At 40.3% G+C, this 16,265-nt stretch overlaps 1 protein-coding gene across 4 annotated transcripts; it reads right to left on the reverse strand.

Moving 5' to 3' along the window:
• Positions 1 to 6,820: 6,820 nt before the first annotated feature.
• LOC102729440 (uncharacterized) lies at positions 6,821 to 15,407 on the reverse strand. Of its 4 annotated transcripts, XM_081807120.1 has the most exons (7): positions 14,096 to 15,403; positions 12,599 to 12,653; positions 11,995 to 12,081; positions 10,176 to 10,302; positions 9,370 to 9,465; positions 8,780 to 8,862; positions 6,821 to 8,305 (listed from the first exon to the last, which is right to left on the reverse strand). In XM_081807120.1, exons 3-7 carry the CDS (start codon positions 12,004 to 12,006, stop codon positions 7,655 to 7,657), a joined length of 969 nt encoding a protein of 322 aa, XP_081663246.1. In that variant the 5' UTR covers positions 12,007 to 12,081; positions 12,599 to 12,653; positions 14,096 to 15,403; the 3' UTR covers positions 6,821 to 7,654. The 4 variants fall into 4 exon arrangements, with proteins under 4 accessions (XP_081663246.1, XP_081663249.1, XP_081663238.1 ...); XM_081807123.1 differs by having other exon boundaries at positions 6,821 to 8,302; positions 12,599 to 15,407; XM_081807112.1 differs by having other exon boundaries at positions 12,599 to 15,403.
• Positions 15,408 to 16,265: the final 858 nt, after the last annotated feature.

The following is a 16,265-nucleotide window of genomic DNA, read 5'->3' on the forward strand; positions in this document are numbered from 1 at the left end:
ATTAGAGATAAGCAAGGAAAGAAGGTTAGAATAATCCATGTTGGATACATCACTATGAACTAGGGTTTAGCTTAGTATAGATACAGATATTTTCATAAGCAGTGTTTATTGTTAGGTGTATATGCATAGGTTGGCATACACACACACACACACACACACACACACACACACACACACACACTTCCTTGCACCGTCAGCTGATGGTCAAGAAGCAATGACACCCTGGTAGCAAGAGCACACGTAGTTCTAGAACCTGGATTTTTAGTACTATTCTCCAATAAGATGAACCAGGGCTCCTTGGAGAAATGGCTGATACTAGAACTGGGCAGGAAATATTTGACAACCGGGCGCCTGGGTGGCTCAGTTGGTTAAGCAACTGCCTTCGGCTCAGGTCATGATCCTGGAGTCCCGGGATCGAGTCCCGCATCGGGCTCCCTGCTCAGCAGGGAGTCTGCTTCTCCCTCTGGCCTTCCTCCCTCTCATGCTCTCTGTCTCTCATTCTCTCTCTCTCAAATAAATAAATAAAATCTTAAAAAAAAAAAAAAAAAAAAAGGAAATATTTGACAACCCTGGAGAATCTTGAGTTTCCAAAAAGGAAGTTACAAAACAAAACATAAAGTTGGGATTAAGCCAAAGGAAAACACAAGCCAAATAAAAGATCTCCTAATGCCACAGTTGGAACACTTTGGATGACAAAATAAAGTAGAATTGAATTCTAATTCAAAGTATAAAATAAACATATGAATTGATATTGATATGAATGCATGAATGGAAAAGAATAAATACTACTCATATAGAAGACACCCCAAATAATTGATTTAGATACCCATCCTCAAGGAGGTGGAACATAACTTTGCACTCCTTAAATGTGGGCTGTACACAGTGAGAATCTTTCAAAGAGGATGAGCAATACAGAGAGGGGGAAACAAGTAAAGTCAGTGGAGAAATGTGAGAAACACTACTAAGTCATCTTGAGAGCATGTAGCCTTGATAAAAAGTCATGAAAATGGCCATTTATCTCTATTATCTTCTTCTCAAAACCAAAAGACCACAGTCATTCTAATCATGGGAAAAAAGCAGATAAACCTTTAGGGTATTCTGAAGACTGTCATGATCATCAAAAACAAGAAAAGTCTGAGATAAGGTCATAGACAAGAGGAGCCTAAGGAGACATGATGAGTAAATGTGATGTGGTATACTGGATGGGAGTCTGAACAGTGAAGGTAAACCCATGGAAATCCGAATAAAGTTTGGAATTAGTTAATGACGTGTTCATAAATTGTGTCAAGTATGGCATAGTGGTGCAAGGTGATAAGAGGGGAAACTGGGTCTCAGATGTATGGGAAATATTGTATATTTTCCCAAATTTTCTTTTAAATTTAATCTGAGTAAAATCTGTTCCAAAATTAAAAGTTTATTACAAACACCATTATAATTTTCTAACACATATATGTTTGATTATTCCTGCTATTAATTACTCATAATTGACAGTGTGTACTAGTCATATTCTCTTTTTTTTAATTTGGAAGCATTTTGACACAGATGAGTAAATAATACAGACTGATACATAATGTGTATTACATATGATATATACATTTAGTTCTGGTATGGTGAAGTTTATATGTCCACCCTCTAAAAATAGCTTTTCTGGGGAGGGGCAGTATTCAGACTTTAAACTTCTCTGTCACATCTTGGCTCAACATTTTCAGAGACTGGTTTTGTAGCATCTATAATGGTCAGTTGAATCACTATAACTGGCTTCCTTACTCCAAAGAACCTTTGTTCTTACTTGTTTCCATACACGGCTTTAGCACATATATATCAAACTAATAGAAAATTGCCTGTTTGTAAGAATGTAAACAGAATTTAGCACCATGAAGATCTGATGGCTTTTCATAAAGCCATAAAAATGGCAGACTATTTTGTAAGAGATATCAGATGCTGCCCCCATGATTATGGGAGATCTCTGCTTTGCTTAAGTCATAATTTGTGTGTAAAACTTTTCTATTCCATTTAAGTTGGATAGTCCTCAAATATTGTACAGATGATAGGTACACATTTCTTGTGTGTCAAATCAGTGAGCAGATGGATAATCTCATGTCTTTTCTAAAGACTACTTATAAACACGTAAGACCTCCCATTGGGCATCAATTCAAATGTAGTCACAGCACTTCCTACATGAATTAATGACATCAATCAAATTAGTGGCATTTATCAAATGCATATGTTTTAATACACATATAAAACACGTATAAGTTATATATATAATAAAGCAACATATGATGATTATAAATGTCTATGCAGCTAATCACTGTACTATGATATTTTGAACAATGTGGAAATATTTAATAAAGCTTTCCAAGGAAACATCGTGATTTTTTAAAATATCAAATATTAATTGAATTCTTATATACCATCTATGTTTGTAAATGCGTTAACATGATTTAACTCATTCTCACAAAAAAACCTATGAAATATTATCCACAACTAATAAATGGTGAGAATGAGTTGCTCAAAGTCACACAGCTTCTAAGTGGTAGAGATGGTCTTCAGACCGTGCAGCATGTAGTTCCAGAGTGTGCTTCTGGAACCAATGCCTCGCACTGCTGCTTCTCAAGACAAGATCTGGATACAACACCCACCAGACTCTGAGGTCAGGGGTAATTCTGTTGTGTTCATCACTGCATCCTGAGCTCTCAGACCAATGCCTGGTACATTTCATGTACAGAGTTTTTGTTGAATAAAACCTCGACCAGAATTCTCTAGAGAAGTGATGTGGTGAAATAAAACCTGTAATAGAGACATGAAAACGAGGTATTGTGAAAGGTCTCAGGGTACAGGACCTTGGGCTGATAGAATTAAGACAGGTTTTATGAAGGAGTGACATGCGAGCAGTGTTTGAAACTGACTAACCACAAGAGTATTTGTGGTCTGGAAAACAGCTTTGCCAAAGCTCCAAGTCTTGAATTGAGTTCTGTTGCTGGGTGTTAGTAAAATATGACGGAGAGGAGAAAACTGGAAGGTTCCTCTGGGAGTTTGTATTCTAGTTTTAGAAATGAAGGTAATTAAAATATAGACTAGATGTAGGGTTATACTAAATTTTTGTCCTGGTAAAACAAAACAAAAACCCAAAACCCCAGCAGCAGAATATTTCCCATAATTCTTACAGGTCATAGATTAAAACTTATCCCAGAGAAATGCATGCTAATACTTTTTATATTGTAGTTTGTCTAGAAAATAAAGGTAGGGGTATTTAAATACGTTACACATGATAATGGGTATTGTCTCTAAATACAAGGCAGTTAGTTGGGTGCTTCAGGTAGTAAAATAAAATGAAAATGAATCTTTCAGGAAAAATGGTTCAGAATTTGGATACAACAACATATTTACCTATTTTTAGTAAGATTTTTTTTTAGAGAGTATAAGTAAGTCAAAATCTTGAGATGACAGGAAAAGCAGAACTGAACTAGGAAAACAAAAATTGCAAAAGTTGGAGAATGAGCTCTTGGTAGTTTAGATAATTGGGCAAAGGCTTAATGAAGAAAAACTACTTAATTTCGGTAAACAGGCTGGTGGTGTTTTGGCTTGCACACCTCCCATGCCACACTCCCCAGCTCTGTGGCCACCATGAGGACAGGGGTCCACATTCCTGGGACAGTGTGCTCGTGCCAGCAAGACTGATTGTTCTCAGAGAATCGTGGTCGTGTGTTCTGACCTCTTTGGGGGCTCCACGAGGGGCAGACTCAGGGGCTCTCTTTTGTTTCGGCTGCCTCAGAACTTTAAGGAGCTCCTGGGTGGCACTGTCAAGAGCATTTCAATGAAATATACCAGCAGCACCTGTCTGGGAAGGGATCAGCCAGAGGGGCCAGAGGGAGGCAGACCGAAAAGCCTGGGAAAGAAGATGCTGGGACATTATTGAGGGACGAAGGGCACTGAAAATCTCCTGTGCGCTGGGCAGTCTAAAGGCCATGCTGATGCCCACGGCTAACACCTGAGAGCACCATGTGAGTTGGCCTTCAGCACTGGCGCAAGGGCAAGTGAAGGGATGACGGAGTTAACTCCCTGCCTAAGCTCTGGAGCAGAGCACCAGCATGGGGGCGGGAGGTCTGCAGTGACTGGCAGAGCACCTCGTCGTGGTCTGGCTCCAGGCATTGCAGGAGCTCTCTCTCAAATCACAAGGGGCCCACCAGGCTAACAGAGCAGACTTCAGGGCCACACGCAACAGAGCTATTACAAACAGTTGAGAAAAATCTTTAAACAAGTACAACCCTCATAACGTAGCAACAACAAACACAGGGAAGGCAGGAGAATCTGATTTCCAGAGACACGTTGTAATATTTAAAATATCCAGTACTCAACAAAAAATTGAGCCATATAAAGAAACAAGAATGTACACCCCACTCTCGGGAAAAGAAAATTGAACAGACATAGTCTCTGAGGAAGCACCGACCTTGGACTTCCTAGACAGAGGCTTTAAAACCAGCAGTTCAGTGATGCTCAAAGAACTGAAGGAAACAATTGTTTCACCAAATGGAGAGTTTCAGTAAAGAGATAGAAATTTTAAAATGGAATCAAATAGAAATTCTGGAGCTGAAAAGTACAACTGAAATGAAAAATAAAAGGTTGCAGCATTGGATTTGAGCAGGCAAAAGAAATAACCAGTGAATATGAAGAAAAATCTATTGAAATTATCAAGTAGTTTATAAATGAGCCAAAGATGGTCCTCATATTTTTACTTCTTTGCAGCAGGCCAGGCCCATGAGCTTAAAAACTCACCAGTGCCAAATTCACATTTTTACACTGAATTGTTATGAATGGCTAGAATTAGATTTTTAACCATTCAGAGCCTGTGTGTCGTGCATACAGTGACACTGTACCCACTGTCCGCTAGCCATAAAGGTAAACTATGGACCGTGCAAGTCTCTAAGCTGCTGCTAGCCAGTCCCCCCCTCCCCTGTAGTTCTGACCCAGAGACTCCCCATCTGTGACTGACAATTCCATCTGGACCGTGAAGACCCCTCTGCCCCAGGAGCTCCCTTTCCATCCTCCCCTTCTGGATGGTGGCCCCACACTGTTGCCTCTGGAAGGAGTCGACTTGTGTGGGACTTCCCTTTACAGCAAGTTGTCAGTGTGTCACCCAAACAAAGCTAGTTGTGCGGTTCTGTCACCTTGTAGTTCTGTAATTTTCCTTTATCTGCCACGAAGTCCCTTGATCTCAGTACAGCTGCCCAATGCACTTACAGCCCTAGGTCAGTGGAGATAAAGCCCACTGGGACATGGCCTCCTCTGAGAAGGGGGTGTGTGCATCAATCTTAGGGGTCCCAAAACTAGCACAGGCCCCACCCCCAGCAGGCTCCAGGACCAGCCCCTCCCTTCCTGGAGACACACTGGGGCAGAGGATGTGTGATTCCTGGCTGAGCCACCAGATAGGTCTCAAATTTAGTTGAGGCCTGGAATTACACCTAAAACCAACTATAGCATGGAGGTAAATTACATATTGTTGTAAGCAGATCAAATATAATAATACATCCTGATTATATTTTTAAGAATGATGAAATATTTCAATATAAAAATAAGGCAGAGTGGTATATTCACATTTCAAATTAATTTGTAAAATATTATTTGCCAACACCAAGTACCTATTATGTGTAATAACTTGGGGTGTGTGCAGTACCAACTCATTAGTCTTCAGTCTTCACAATACTTTTTTTTTTTTTTTTTAAGTCGTCACAGCAACTCTTAAGATGAGGGCACTAAGCATACTTCCACTTTAGAACTGAGGAAAATGAGTCACAGAAAGGTTCAGTAACGAAATCTCATTGGCTGTAACAGTGGAAATTAGAACCCATGTTTTGTCCTGAGGGTCTGAACTTCTAATCACTCATTTGCTCCCTTCAACCCTTGGTCACACCTCCCTGCGTCCCCGCCTGATCACACCCTGCCTCTCCAGCCAGGGTGCCAAGATACTGGATATTGATTGCTCATTGTCCTCACATGTGACTTGACTCACCCTGGCTACACGGTAGAATCACTTGTGGATATTTTTAAAAAACGATGTATCAGTTCCACCCAGAGATGTGATCATTTAATTGGTCTCAGTTAAGATTCTGGGATTGTGTCAGCTTGGAAAGAGAACAAATCAGCTCGGTTGTCTCTAGAGAACATCTCCCCTTGAGGTTTGGGTCCAGTATTGGGGTTTGTTGAAGGGCAGTCCGTTTCCAAGCCCTGGGACCAAAGCCAGGGAGACTGCCTTTGTGAGAACTTTCATTTTGTTTGGAGAATACATTAATTTTAAGGGCTTATGTGCTGTCTGATAGGTTAGGGGATTTTATTGTTTTAGAGTTTTCTTTGCAGGACTGCTGTGGGATAGCAGTGGCTCTGGGGAACAGGAAGGCGCATAATTCAGGACTCACGAGTAAGATGTAAGATGTGGTCATCGTATGAGCTCCTGCCCCACAGAAGCTTCATGGAAAAACTCCAAGGAATGTTCTTGGTCTGGAAAGACTAAGTTTCCCAGGGGCACAGAAGGGCTGGAGACAACCTCATGGTTTACATTAGTATCTGGGATACTGCGCTCATGGTCCTACTAGGCCAGGCTAATAGCACAATGAGTAACCTATCAACTGGGGTGAAGGTCCCTGTTATGCCACCAGCTGATGGTGGCAAGTTGGAATGAGTGGAGCTGCCTGTGTGGAAGTAGCTGTTGGAGAAAGGGGAGACTCAGAGTCTTGTTGAGTCTCTAACCCACATACCAAGGAGTGCAGGCTCAAACCCATGTGTTTACAACTGCATAGAGAAAACTAGAACCTCAACAACATGAGATTTTTCAGCAACAGGGTTTATTGTTTAAATATTTACAGGAAATAACGTATTGAAAAAGTATCTCTTACAAAACTGTATTCAATATGCATGGATCACTTTTTTGCATTTATATGCCACATTTTCCCCATGAGTAGTTATTTTTCTCAAAATCCTGAATTATTGGCTACACTGTGTTAAAGGCTCTAATTTTAGAGGTTTTTCCCTAGACTTAGTTTCCTGATACAAAATCTGTGTGAAGTTCTCTCCACTGTGATTTCACGACTGCCATCTCATGTAAGAACTTTAATGTTGGCTGAGAAATACGTGATCACCGACACTGAGTGATGTGTACAGTCTGAATCCTCACATGTGCCCTAAATGCTTCTCTATGAACAAAGGGTTTCTCATGATTTTTCACTACAATACAAATTGTTATTCCTCAAGAGCATTCATCCTCTTACATCTTGTGTTAGTGTTTATTCAGACTTCACTGAGTTTTCTTGTGCGCACCATGCCTAGTGCCTGGCTGCATACTGTTCACAGTGATTACAGACCTAGGGGCTTTCCCCTGTGCAGGCCCGATAATGTGTTTAAAGTTGAGAACTGTTGCTGAAGCCTCTCCATTCCTTATGTTCACAGAGTGAGTTCTCTCATGTCTGCTGTGGGTTTGCTGCGTAGATGTCACATGTAGGGACTTCTTCCATGTAAGTTTGTGGACGTCAAATGAGTAAGAATGACTAAAGGATCTTCTACACTGATTAGAGTTTCTTCAGTGTTCAAGTCCTCTGGTGTGTTTAAATGTTAAAGCTGTGGTTGAAGTCTCACCCACATCCGTTACATTTTTAATATCATGTTATCTAAGGTCAGAATATTTACTGAAGATGTTCATAATTTTCTCTCCATTGTGGGTTCCCTCGTGTCGTCTAAGAGCAGAACACTGACTGAAGGATTTCCCACAAAGATGACATTCGTATGGTTTTTCTCCAGTGTGAGTTCTCTCATGTCGTCGAAGGGCAGAGCATTTACTGAAGGCTTTCCCACATAGATGACATTCATATGGCTGCTCTCCAGTGTGCGTTCTCTCGTGCTGTCTGAGGTTGGAGGACTGACTGAAGGCTTTCCCACATAGATGACATTCATATGGTTTCTCTCCAGTGTGAGTTAGATTGTGTTTTCTAAGGTCAGAGCTTTGAATAAAGGCATTCCCACAGATATGGCATTCATATGGTTTCTCTCCAGTGTGAGTCATCTCATGTCTCCTAAGGCTCGAGCAATTACTAAAGGCTTTTCCACACAGATGACACTCACATGATTTACCTCTGGTGTGAATTTGCTTATGTTGATTAAGGTACGACTGGTCACTAAGGGATTTTGGACACTGTTTACTGATATAAGGTGTCTTTTCTGTGTGAGTTAACAAATGCTGAGTCAACATGAAGGTATGAGTGAAATCTTCTTCCAAACCATTATATTCAAAGGGATCCTCTGGAGTATGAGATTTCTGCTTTTGGGAAAGAGATGAAAGGTTGTTAAAGCTTGGCCTACATATCCATATGTTCATTTCTCTACATAGGAATCCTAAACTAATCATTCAGTGATAGTCTCCACTTAAAATCTTGCTAGTGTTACTTGCATACACATGATGCGTTTGTTATTCCCCTGCATAAAGATTTTCTCTTTTGTAGCATCCCAACTACAGAGCTTATAGATTATAGATTAATTTAGAACACTTCAGTATGTTTCAAAGACTAGGCATACAATGTTTATGCAGTTGTCTTTTTTTTTTTTTTTTAAGATCTCAGGTTATGGTTTTGGGGCTGAGATTAATTTCTTCACTAAATTCAAACTATCCAAAACTTTATGCTCAAAAAAAGCTTAATCCCAACTTAATATGAATTAAGCTATTGTGCTCAATTACTAACACCCTATTTCTAGGTCTTTCATTTGGATGACCAGGGTTACTACCCATGAAACTTACCACTGGCATGATTGTAGATGTGTCCTTCCTGCTGATATGTTGTGTGGCTATCAATTCTTGTTCTTTAAGGGCACTTTCCCTGCCTAAAATAATTGAAAACAAAACAAATATTTAGAATGGCAGCAGGGGAATGAAAATGTTGAAAAGCACCAAGGCCCATGTGAGTACGTTTCAAAAATTGGCACTTTGATGGGGCAAATATGTCAAATGAAGGAATACTCTAGGAATACTAATTCACAAAGATTTTCAGGACTGAATTATGAAAAAATTATAATGAAGGTAATAGGGAAAGAGAAGGGAAACCTTCAAAGGGCAATATTAGGCCAGGAGTTACTGCGTGAAAGTTTAACTTCGTTAAGTACATGAATATGCTTCCCTTAAAGCCAAAAAAGACACTGGCAAGAGGAAACATAAATTGTGTTCGACACATGCAAGGAATAATGACAACATCTGAAGAATTTTGCTTCAATGTCCTTCCTCTACATTTTAGAAAATATCACTCACTTGACAAAATCTTCAGTTGGTATTTACAAGAACATACTACTGAGTAGGCACCTCCTCATACTGAAGCACAGGTTCCTGCTGCTCACCTGGACTCTGGCCTTGGAGAAATCCAGTTCCTTCTCTCCACAGCTCTTCTCCTTGCTCCAACGGGAAAATCACATCTGATTTGCAATGCTGATATCCTGTTCATTGAAAAAAGGTACATGGGTTTTGAATTCTGCACTAATAAAAATCCTCTCCTTCCCAAAAGCTAATTATCATCATCAAGTCCAGGACAGGCTACTGAGGAAGAATAAGGAGAACACTGAAGTCCAGTCCAAGCAACAACAACTTGAATGGAAAAAACACTGAAATCCAAATGTGTGTCCAAAATAGTGAAGACCTCTGGATGCTGATCCATGCCCAAATTCAAAGACAGAATGCAGAATCCTCAGTCTTTTCAGAAACGGAGAAGTTAAATGTCTCCACAGTGGGTTGAATATTACTTTCAAAAGATACCAAATAAACTCAGCAAGAATAATCAAAAATAGTTCTATTTTTGTCACCAGTCTAGCTTCAACCCTTGACATAGTGACTACAGCAGAATAACTATTTAGAAAATGTTTAATCAGTTTGTTTATGCATTCAGAAATATTGACTTCCCAGTTCTGCTCTGGGTGTTAGAGACTGAGTAGCAACAAAGACATTAAATGGTGGTCAAAATTATATTCTAGTGGGGTGACAAACTAGATGTAGTAAAATATAAAGAAACAACTTTCTTTCAAGTAAGGTCTATGAAAGATTCAGGGTAGAGAGAGGAGTGGGTATGCAGGTATGCAGAAGCTGTTCCAGATACTTGCTGACTAACTTCCTACCCACCCATCTATGTACGTATATGCGTTGGCAGACTCACCCAGGGAGACCAGATGACGTATATTTTCCAGCATGACATCCCTGAACAGCTTTCGCTGGGATATGTCCAGCAGGGCCCACTCTTCCTTGGTGAAGTCTACAACTACATCTTCAAATGTCACTGATTCCTAAAACATCACGGATATTCTGTTTTAGACAGAGCATTCCCTACCGACGTCCAGAGTGGGAGTTGAGATGACAGCACTGAGGAAGAGGGTGGAGGAGCTGGGTGTATAGAAAGATCAAACTGAGTCTGGGGTTCCTGTCAGTTCATTCTTGGTGCTGAACTGGCATCTGCCTTTCAGATACATTACAGAAATACAGTCTGAATTAATAAAACTTTATTATAAGGGAATATCACATGAAGTGTGATATAACCTGGGTTTTTTTTTTTTTTCCTTAAACAACTGATAATTATGGGGGCGCCTGGCTGGATCAGTCAGTAAAGTTTACAACTCTTGATCTCTGGGTCATCAGTTCAGGCCCCATGTTGGGTGTGGAGCCTATTTACAAAAATAAATACATAAAATAAAGTCTAAAACAAAAACTGGTAATTATAATTTCCGACATAGGATTATAAAATTGGCGCTTGAAAATTCATAACTACACCTCACTTTCTGATTAACTTCAAGTAACTTTACAGACTCATTATAAGGCAAACACTAACCATGACTTGCCACTTTTAAACCATGACACTCTTCCCATAGATGAACCTTTAATAACCTATTAGGAGATTGAAAGACCCAATGAACTAATGCATGAAGTTCTAAGTAAACATGTATTAAATACAAGCCATTCGTCTATTACTCATTAAAATATTCAAGAACCTTGAAACCGCCTCTAACATTCTTCAGAAAGGAACACGTTTCATACAGAACTCAGTATACACAGTGTAGTCTTGTCAACTCTGCAGGCTCAGGTGTTCATAATAAGGTGTGAGGTCCGAAGAGAAGGCTCAGCCGTACGAGCCTGGAACCTCTGAGACAGCTGTACTGAAGGGTCCTAGCCTGACTGCTCCCGTGTTACGAGGACTCCTCATTTTCTCTGAGCCTTAGACACCAGTTATCACCTGTCTTGTCCCTCTACTAAAGGAGAAGAGAAGCCTCTTGACTCGTTTTGCTTTATGTAGTTCTTAAAAAGTTTCTGCAGGATCTTAAATTTTACTCTACTGTATACCCTTCTCCTGAATATATAGCCACAATTATGGACTTAATAGTCCCTATACACTAATTACAAAAAAGGTAAAATATGTGACTGGGGGCAAGAATGATAAGTTTCCAAAAGTGCAAATATATCCTCTCAAAATTTTAAAACTGGGAAAATATGAGTGATCCCTCATGCCTTTTGTGGCCTCAACTTCTCTTATACTCCCTTCAACGCTCCACAGCCCTCACCCGGCACCTGAAACACTGGACTCCTGGGAAGGCCTCTCTGTCGGACCACAGTATTCTCTTCCTTGCTCATCTCTTCACCACAACCCTTTATGAAAGGAGCATTAGAGCCAACACCTTGATTAATGGGTGAATTATTTCCCAATGAGGATATGGACTGAGTTTGAGAAAGCAAACTTCTTTCTTCTTTTCTGTAAATACACAAGCTTAATGAAGGCTGGGATAAACTAGTGCGATATTAGGAAGGTTACTAGTTATTGAGGAGTTTCTGACTCATCATAACCATCCCAGAGTTCTGGGGAAATCTCACGGGAGCTCAGATCCCTGAGGACTTCCTGACTGCACTTGAACATTCAGGCCAAAAGGAAAAACTCGCCCATCTGATGGCACGAGGGTGTTATTTCAGCAGAAAGAGGCTTCCCTACTCACCAGTGGCTGCATTGTCAATAACTCAGTTGCCAGGTGCCTTTCTCTGGGTTTTCACTCGCAGACAGTCCAAGCACTAAGCGGGCAAAGCTGAGGATGGAGAAAGAAGCCATGAGACTCCCGTCCTGTGCACAATTTCCAGTCTCACCTGTCACGAAGCCCCAAACCTTACCTCGGTGTGACCCCCAGCCTAACCAACAAACATGCAGTGCAGTCCACAAGAAAATCAGAGGACTCGCTTCCTCTCCCATGGTCAAAAGAAGACTAGGACTACAGTTACTAATAAAAAATATAGAGATTTTATGAATAAGAACATTGAAAGTATTGAGTTGTATAGGTTAATTAGCCCACAGCATCCAGAGTTATTTAATTCCCTCCCTGATTCCAAAGCCTCGAGATCCCGGATTCATGCCTCACATCGATTTTTGTTTCCATCTGTACGTAAACACTGGAATTGCTCAGATTTCATTATTCTCATACCCAAGCAGTGGTTCCCCAGCATCCACGGTAGCCTTCTGGAGCCACACTCTCTTCCTACTCTCCCTTGCCCATGGATTTGGATTGCCAAATCTATTTTATGATAGGGTTCATCAATTCAAGGACTTATTCCATTTGGAGGGATCAGTGGCACTCATTCTGCAAGTCTGGTCCTTAAAATTCCCCTGCATCAGAAAGGAGGAATATATGGGTCAGAATGTTCCTGTCATTTACTGTCCCAATCCTCTCTTCCAAGGACGTCCAGATAATACAGAATGGCTGCGGTTCGGGAGGAAATCTAGTTGCTCTACCTGATTATTTTAGTAAAGTGGTAACTGAAGTCCTTGAAATCCTGTTCTATGTTAATCTTCATTAGCTGCACTATGCCTGCATTTCATTATGACACACGTATGTATATGTATACGCACATTTACATACATACACACAAATGTGTGTGAGACACACACACAGTGAGAAAGCATGTATAAACTGTAAATTCTCCCTTAAAATACCAACAGTTAAATGTATTTCATGGGAAAATGATGATAATGTGTCATAAACAAGAGTAAGATTAACTCACCCATTTGTACCTGAGGTCCAGAAAAAGGAAAAAAAAAAATTTGTATCAAATGTGACTCTACTTTGATATTTACATGTATTGGTTTATTTAATCCTCACAATAAACCTGGTGATTTTATTTACCAGTTTAACAAATGAACAGAAGAGGTTCAAAAAACTTCAATAATGTAACAAAGTTACACAGCTAGGAAATAACCTATCTTTATTTTAATTTTGCTCTCCCTCTCTCCTATGCTCAAATTCCTTAAGGATTACCCACCACACCTAGGTTTTACCTGGAATATCACATCATTTCTGACCTAATCAGAAGTCCTACCATTATTACAATTTCTTCTCCTTACTTCTTCACAGAAATTACACCCCATACTCAGTTCTCTGTACACGGGAAGCTCCGTGTACTGACCACTTCTCAAACATCAGGCTTTCTCCCTTTTCATTTTTCCTACCCACTTTAATCCACACTGACTCATTTTAACAGGCACTTACCAGGACCAGCACTTTCTATGTTCCCTGCACTATTAATTAACCACATTTCCCCATCAAGACCTCAACAGCAGGTGACTCCACATACCCGCCTTTCCTGTGACTGCATCTGACACACATGGCTAGTAAGTTGATCCTGGTCTAAAAACAGAACTACTACTCCTAGGGGTTTTCGAATGTGTCTGGCAACTCTAAATCAGTTTTCCATGTTCCCATAAGTATTTCAAATCTTACCCATGCCTTTTGATGCTACACATTCTCACCTTTCAAGAGGTAAGATTATTCCCTACTATACATACTGTGTTAGTTTGCCAAGGTTGCTGTAACAGAATACCACTCACTGAGGGGCTTAAACAACAGAAATGTATTTTCTCACAATTCTGGCCGCTGGATATGAAAGATATCGCCATGGTTGGTTTCTTCTAAGGCCTCCCCCGCTTAGCTCGTAGACTGCCATTCTCCCTGTCTCCACATGGCCATCCCACATGTCTGTGCCCTAATTCCCTCTTCTCGCAAAGACACCACTCAAACGGGATTAGGGCCCACCCTAATGCCCTCATCTTACCTTAATTGCCAGTTTTAAGGCCCAATCTCCAAATACACTCTGAGGGTTGGGACTTCAACATTTGACTTTTGGGAACACAAAATTCAGTCTATAACAGAGATGAATTACATAAGGTGACACACTAACTCAGTTTCTCATCATAATCTCTACAAATATTCCTACATTCATATACATTGGCTATTCCTTTCCTCCCATCAAATAGAAGTCGTGCTACCTCTAAGTCCAAAGTCTCCAACGGAATTCCTTTCTCTCCTGTTTTGTTGAGAACTATATTATTGTTTGTAAATTAAATCTCCTTTCCCAAAAACCTGTCCATCTCTCTACAATCAATCCCCCATCATTTAAGTTCATTATCTCTCTTGTAACTTGAAGCAAAAATTTCCTCTGAACCTATTTTCTCTCTAGTTCCTGCCCTTCTAACCTCCCTTCAAAATCAAACTGGAAATGCAGTTGTCCTTCACTCACATCCTCCTCTCCCTTTGACTTAAAAAGGCCACCACCATATATTGTTAACATCACTGATTGTCTCTCCATAAATAAATTCTTACATGGAAACAAAGAGGAGTTAAACCTTGACCTCCTTTTCAGAGCTTCTTCCCCTCTATAATCAGTCCTTCTCCCATGTCCTCTGTAAAGAATTCCTCAATCCTCTTGGAATGTCTCAAGACTTATTGTGAGAGCCTGTTCTCCTTTTATACCATGTCCTGGCAGGCTCATGCATTTCTTCAGTTGTTCCAATTTTTTCTATTGCTGTCTCTAAATTGAAAGTGACCAATTTCTTTTCTGGATTCCCATTTCTGAGTGATCATCTCTGCTTGCAAACTTACACCTAAAATGAAGTACTTCTTGAGACAATAACTCCATCCCTCCAAATACAGAAATTACTCCTTTGTCTGAATCTTAGTTAATGGCTGGCTACATCTGAGTATTGACATTTATTTATTTTAAAGATTTTATTTATTTGATGAGAGAGAGAGAGAGAGAGACAGCAAGAGCGGGAACACAAGCAGGGGCAGAGGGAGAAGCAGGGAGCCCGACGCGGAACTCGATCCCAGGACCCTGGGACCATGACCCGAGTTGAAGGCAGATGCTTAACAACTGAGCCACCCAGGCGCCCCGGGTATTACATTTTAAATGCCTTTACCAAACAAACACACCGCTATTATTTCTAACCTGGCACTATTATAATTCTTCATTTCCACCCCCATCCACAAACTTCCCACCCCATACTCCTTCTACTCCAGTTTCAGTTTCAATCTCCGTTACACAGAGATACTTTCATTAAACTACAACCAAAATGTTTCCCTTGCCCTCTGCCTTGACATTATTAAATAGAACCACTATTCTTTCATGTCACTCATGGAATTTGTTATTTATTTATTTATTTATTTATTTATGCTGTCCTCTCAAAGTTCTAAATCAGAAAAATCTACCTATATATGGTGGAGTTAGGCAAGTTTCCCTGTGACCATTACATCCGAGTGATAATAGAGAAAAATTCTATGTCCATGGTAAGGAAACCTGCCCCCAAGTGCCTGCAGTCAGATAAACCATCACTTTCTGATTATAACTTCCTCCCTGAAATATAGGAGTCTTCTTTCCTGGTAAAAATTCTATCCAGTACTTACCCAAACCCAAATAGATGGAAAAGCTAATGAAGCCAACTCTTTGAGGATGCAACCACCACACAAAGGACCTCAGAGTTTCTTTCTCACTCTAGATAAATCACCCTTTTGAAGGTGATTTATCTTTTTTTTTTTTTTAAGATTTTATTTATTTATTTGAGAGAGAATGAGAGAGAAAGAGAGCATGAGAGGGGGGAGGGTCAGAGGGAGAAGCAGACTCCCTGCTGAGCAGGGAGCCCGATGCGGGACTCGATCCCAGAACCCTGGGATCATGACCTGAGCCGAAGGCAGTCGCTTAACCAACTGAGCCACCCAGGCGCCCTTGAAGGTGATTTATCTTAGGCAGTTGATAACCTCATCAGTGACATAAATCAAAAGACACACCCTGGTCTATCTGGATGCCAGTCAATATAAACCTAACTGAGGCAGGACTTTCTAACAGAATCTTTTCTAATTAGGTAAATCATATAGATACAATTAAGGAAAACACATGATGCCCTTTCTTTTTCTCTAATGATACTTTTTAGAGTTGTTTTAGGTTCATC

This window comes from Leptonychotes weddellii, chromosome 2 (genome assembly GCF_054177405.1).
Source record: "Leptonychotes weddellii isolate Sample4059 chromosome 2, ASM5417740v2, whole genome shotgun sequence".
Lineage (NCBI taxonomy): Eukaryota > Metazoa > Chordata > Mammalia > Carnivora > Phocidae > Leptonychotes > Leptonychotes weddellii.

What these genes read in the sequence shown, in the direction of transcription:
- LOC102729440 (XM_081807120.1), bottom strand. An exon ending in TCTCCAAGGCCAGAGTCCAG is followed by an intron (nt 8,863 to 9,369) that starts GTGAGCAGCAGG and finishes CAATTATTTTAG; the next exon opens with GCAGGGAAAGTGCCCTTAAA. An exon ending in CATCTACAATCATGCCAGTG is followed by an intron (nt 8,306 to 8,779) that starts GTAAGTTTCATG and finishes CTTTCCCAAAAG; the next exon opens with CAGAAATCTCATACTCCAGA.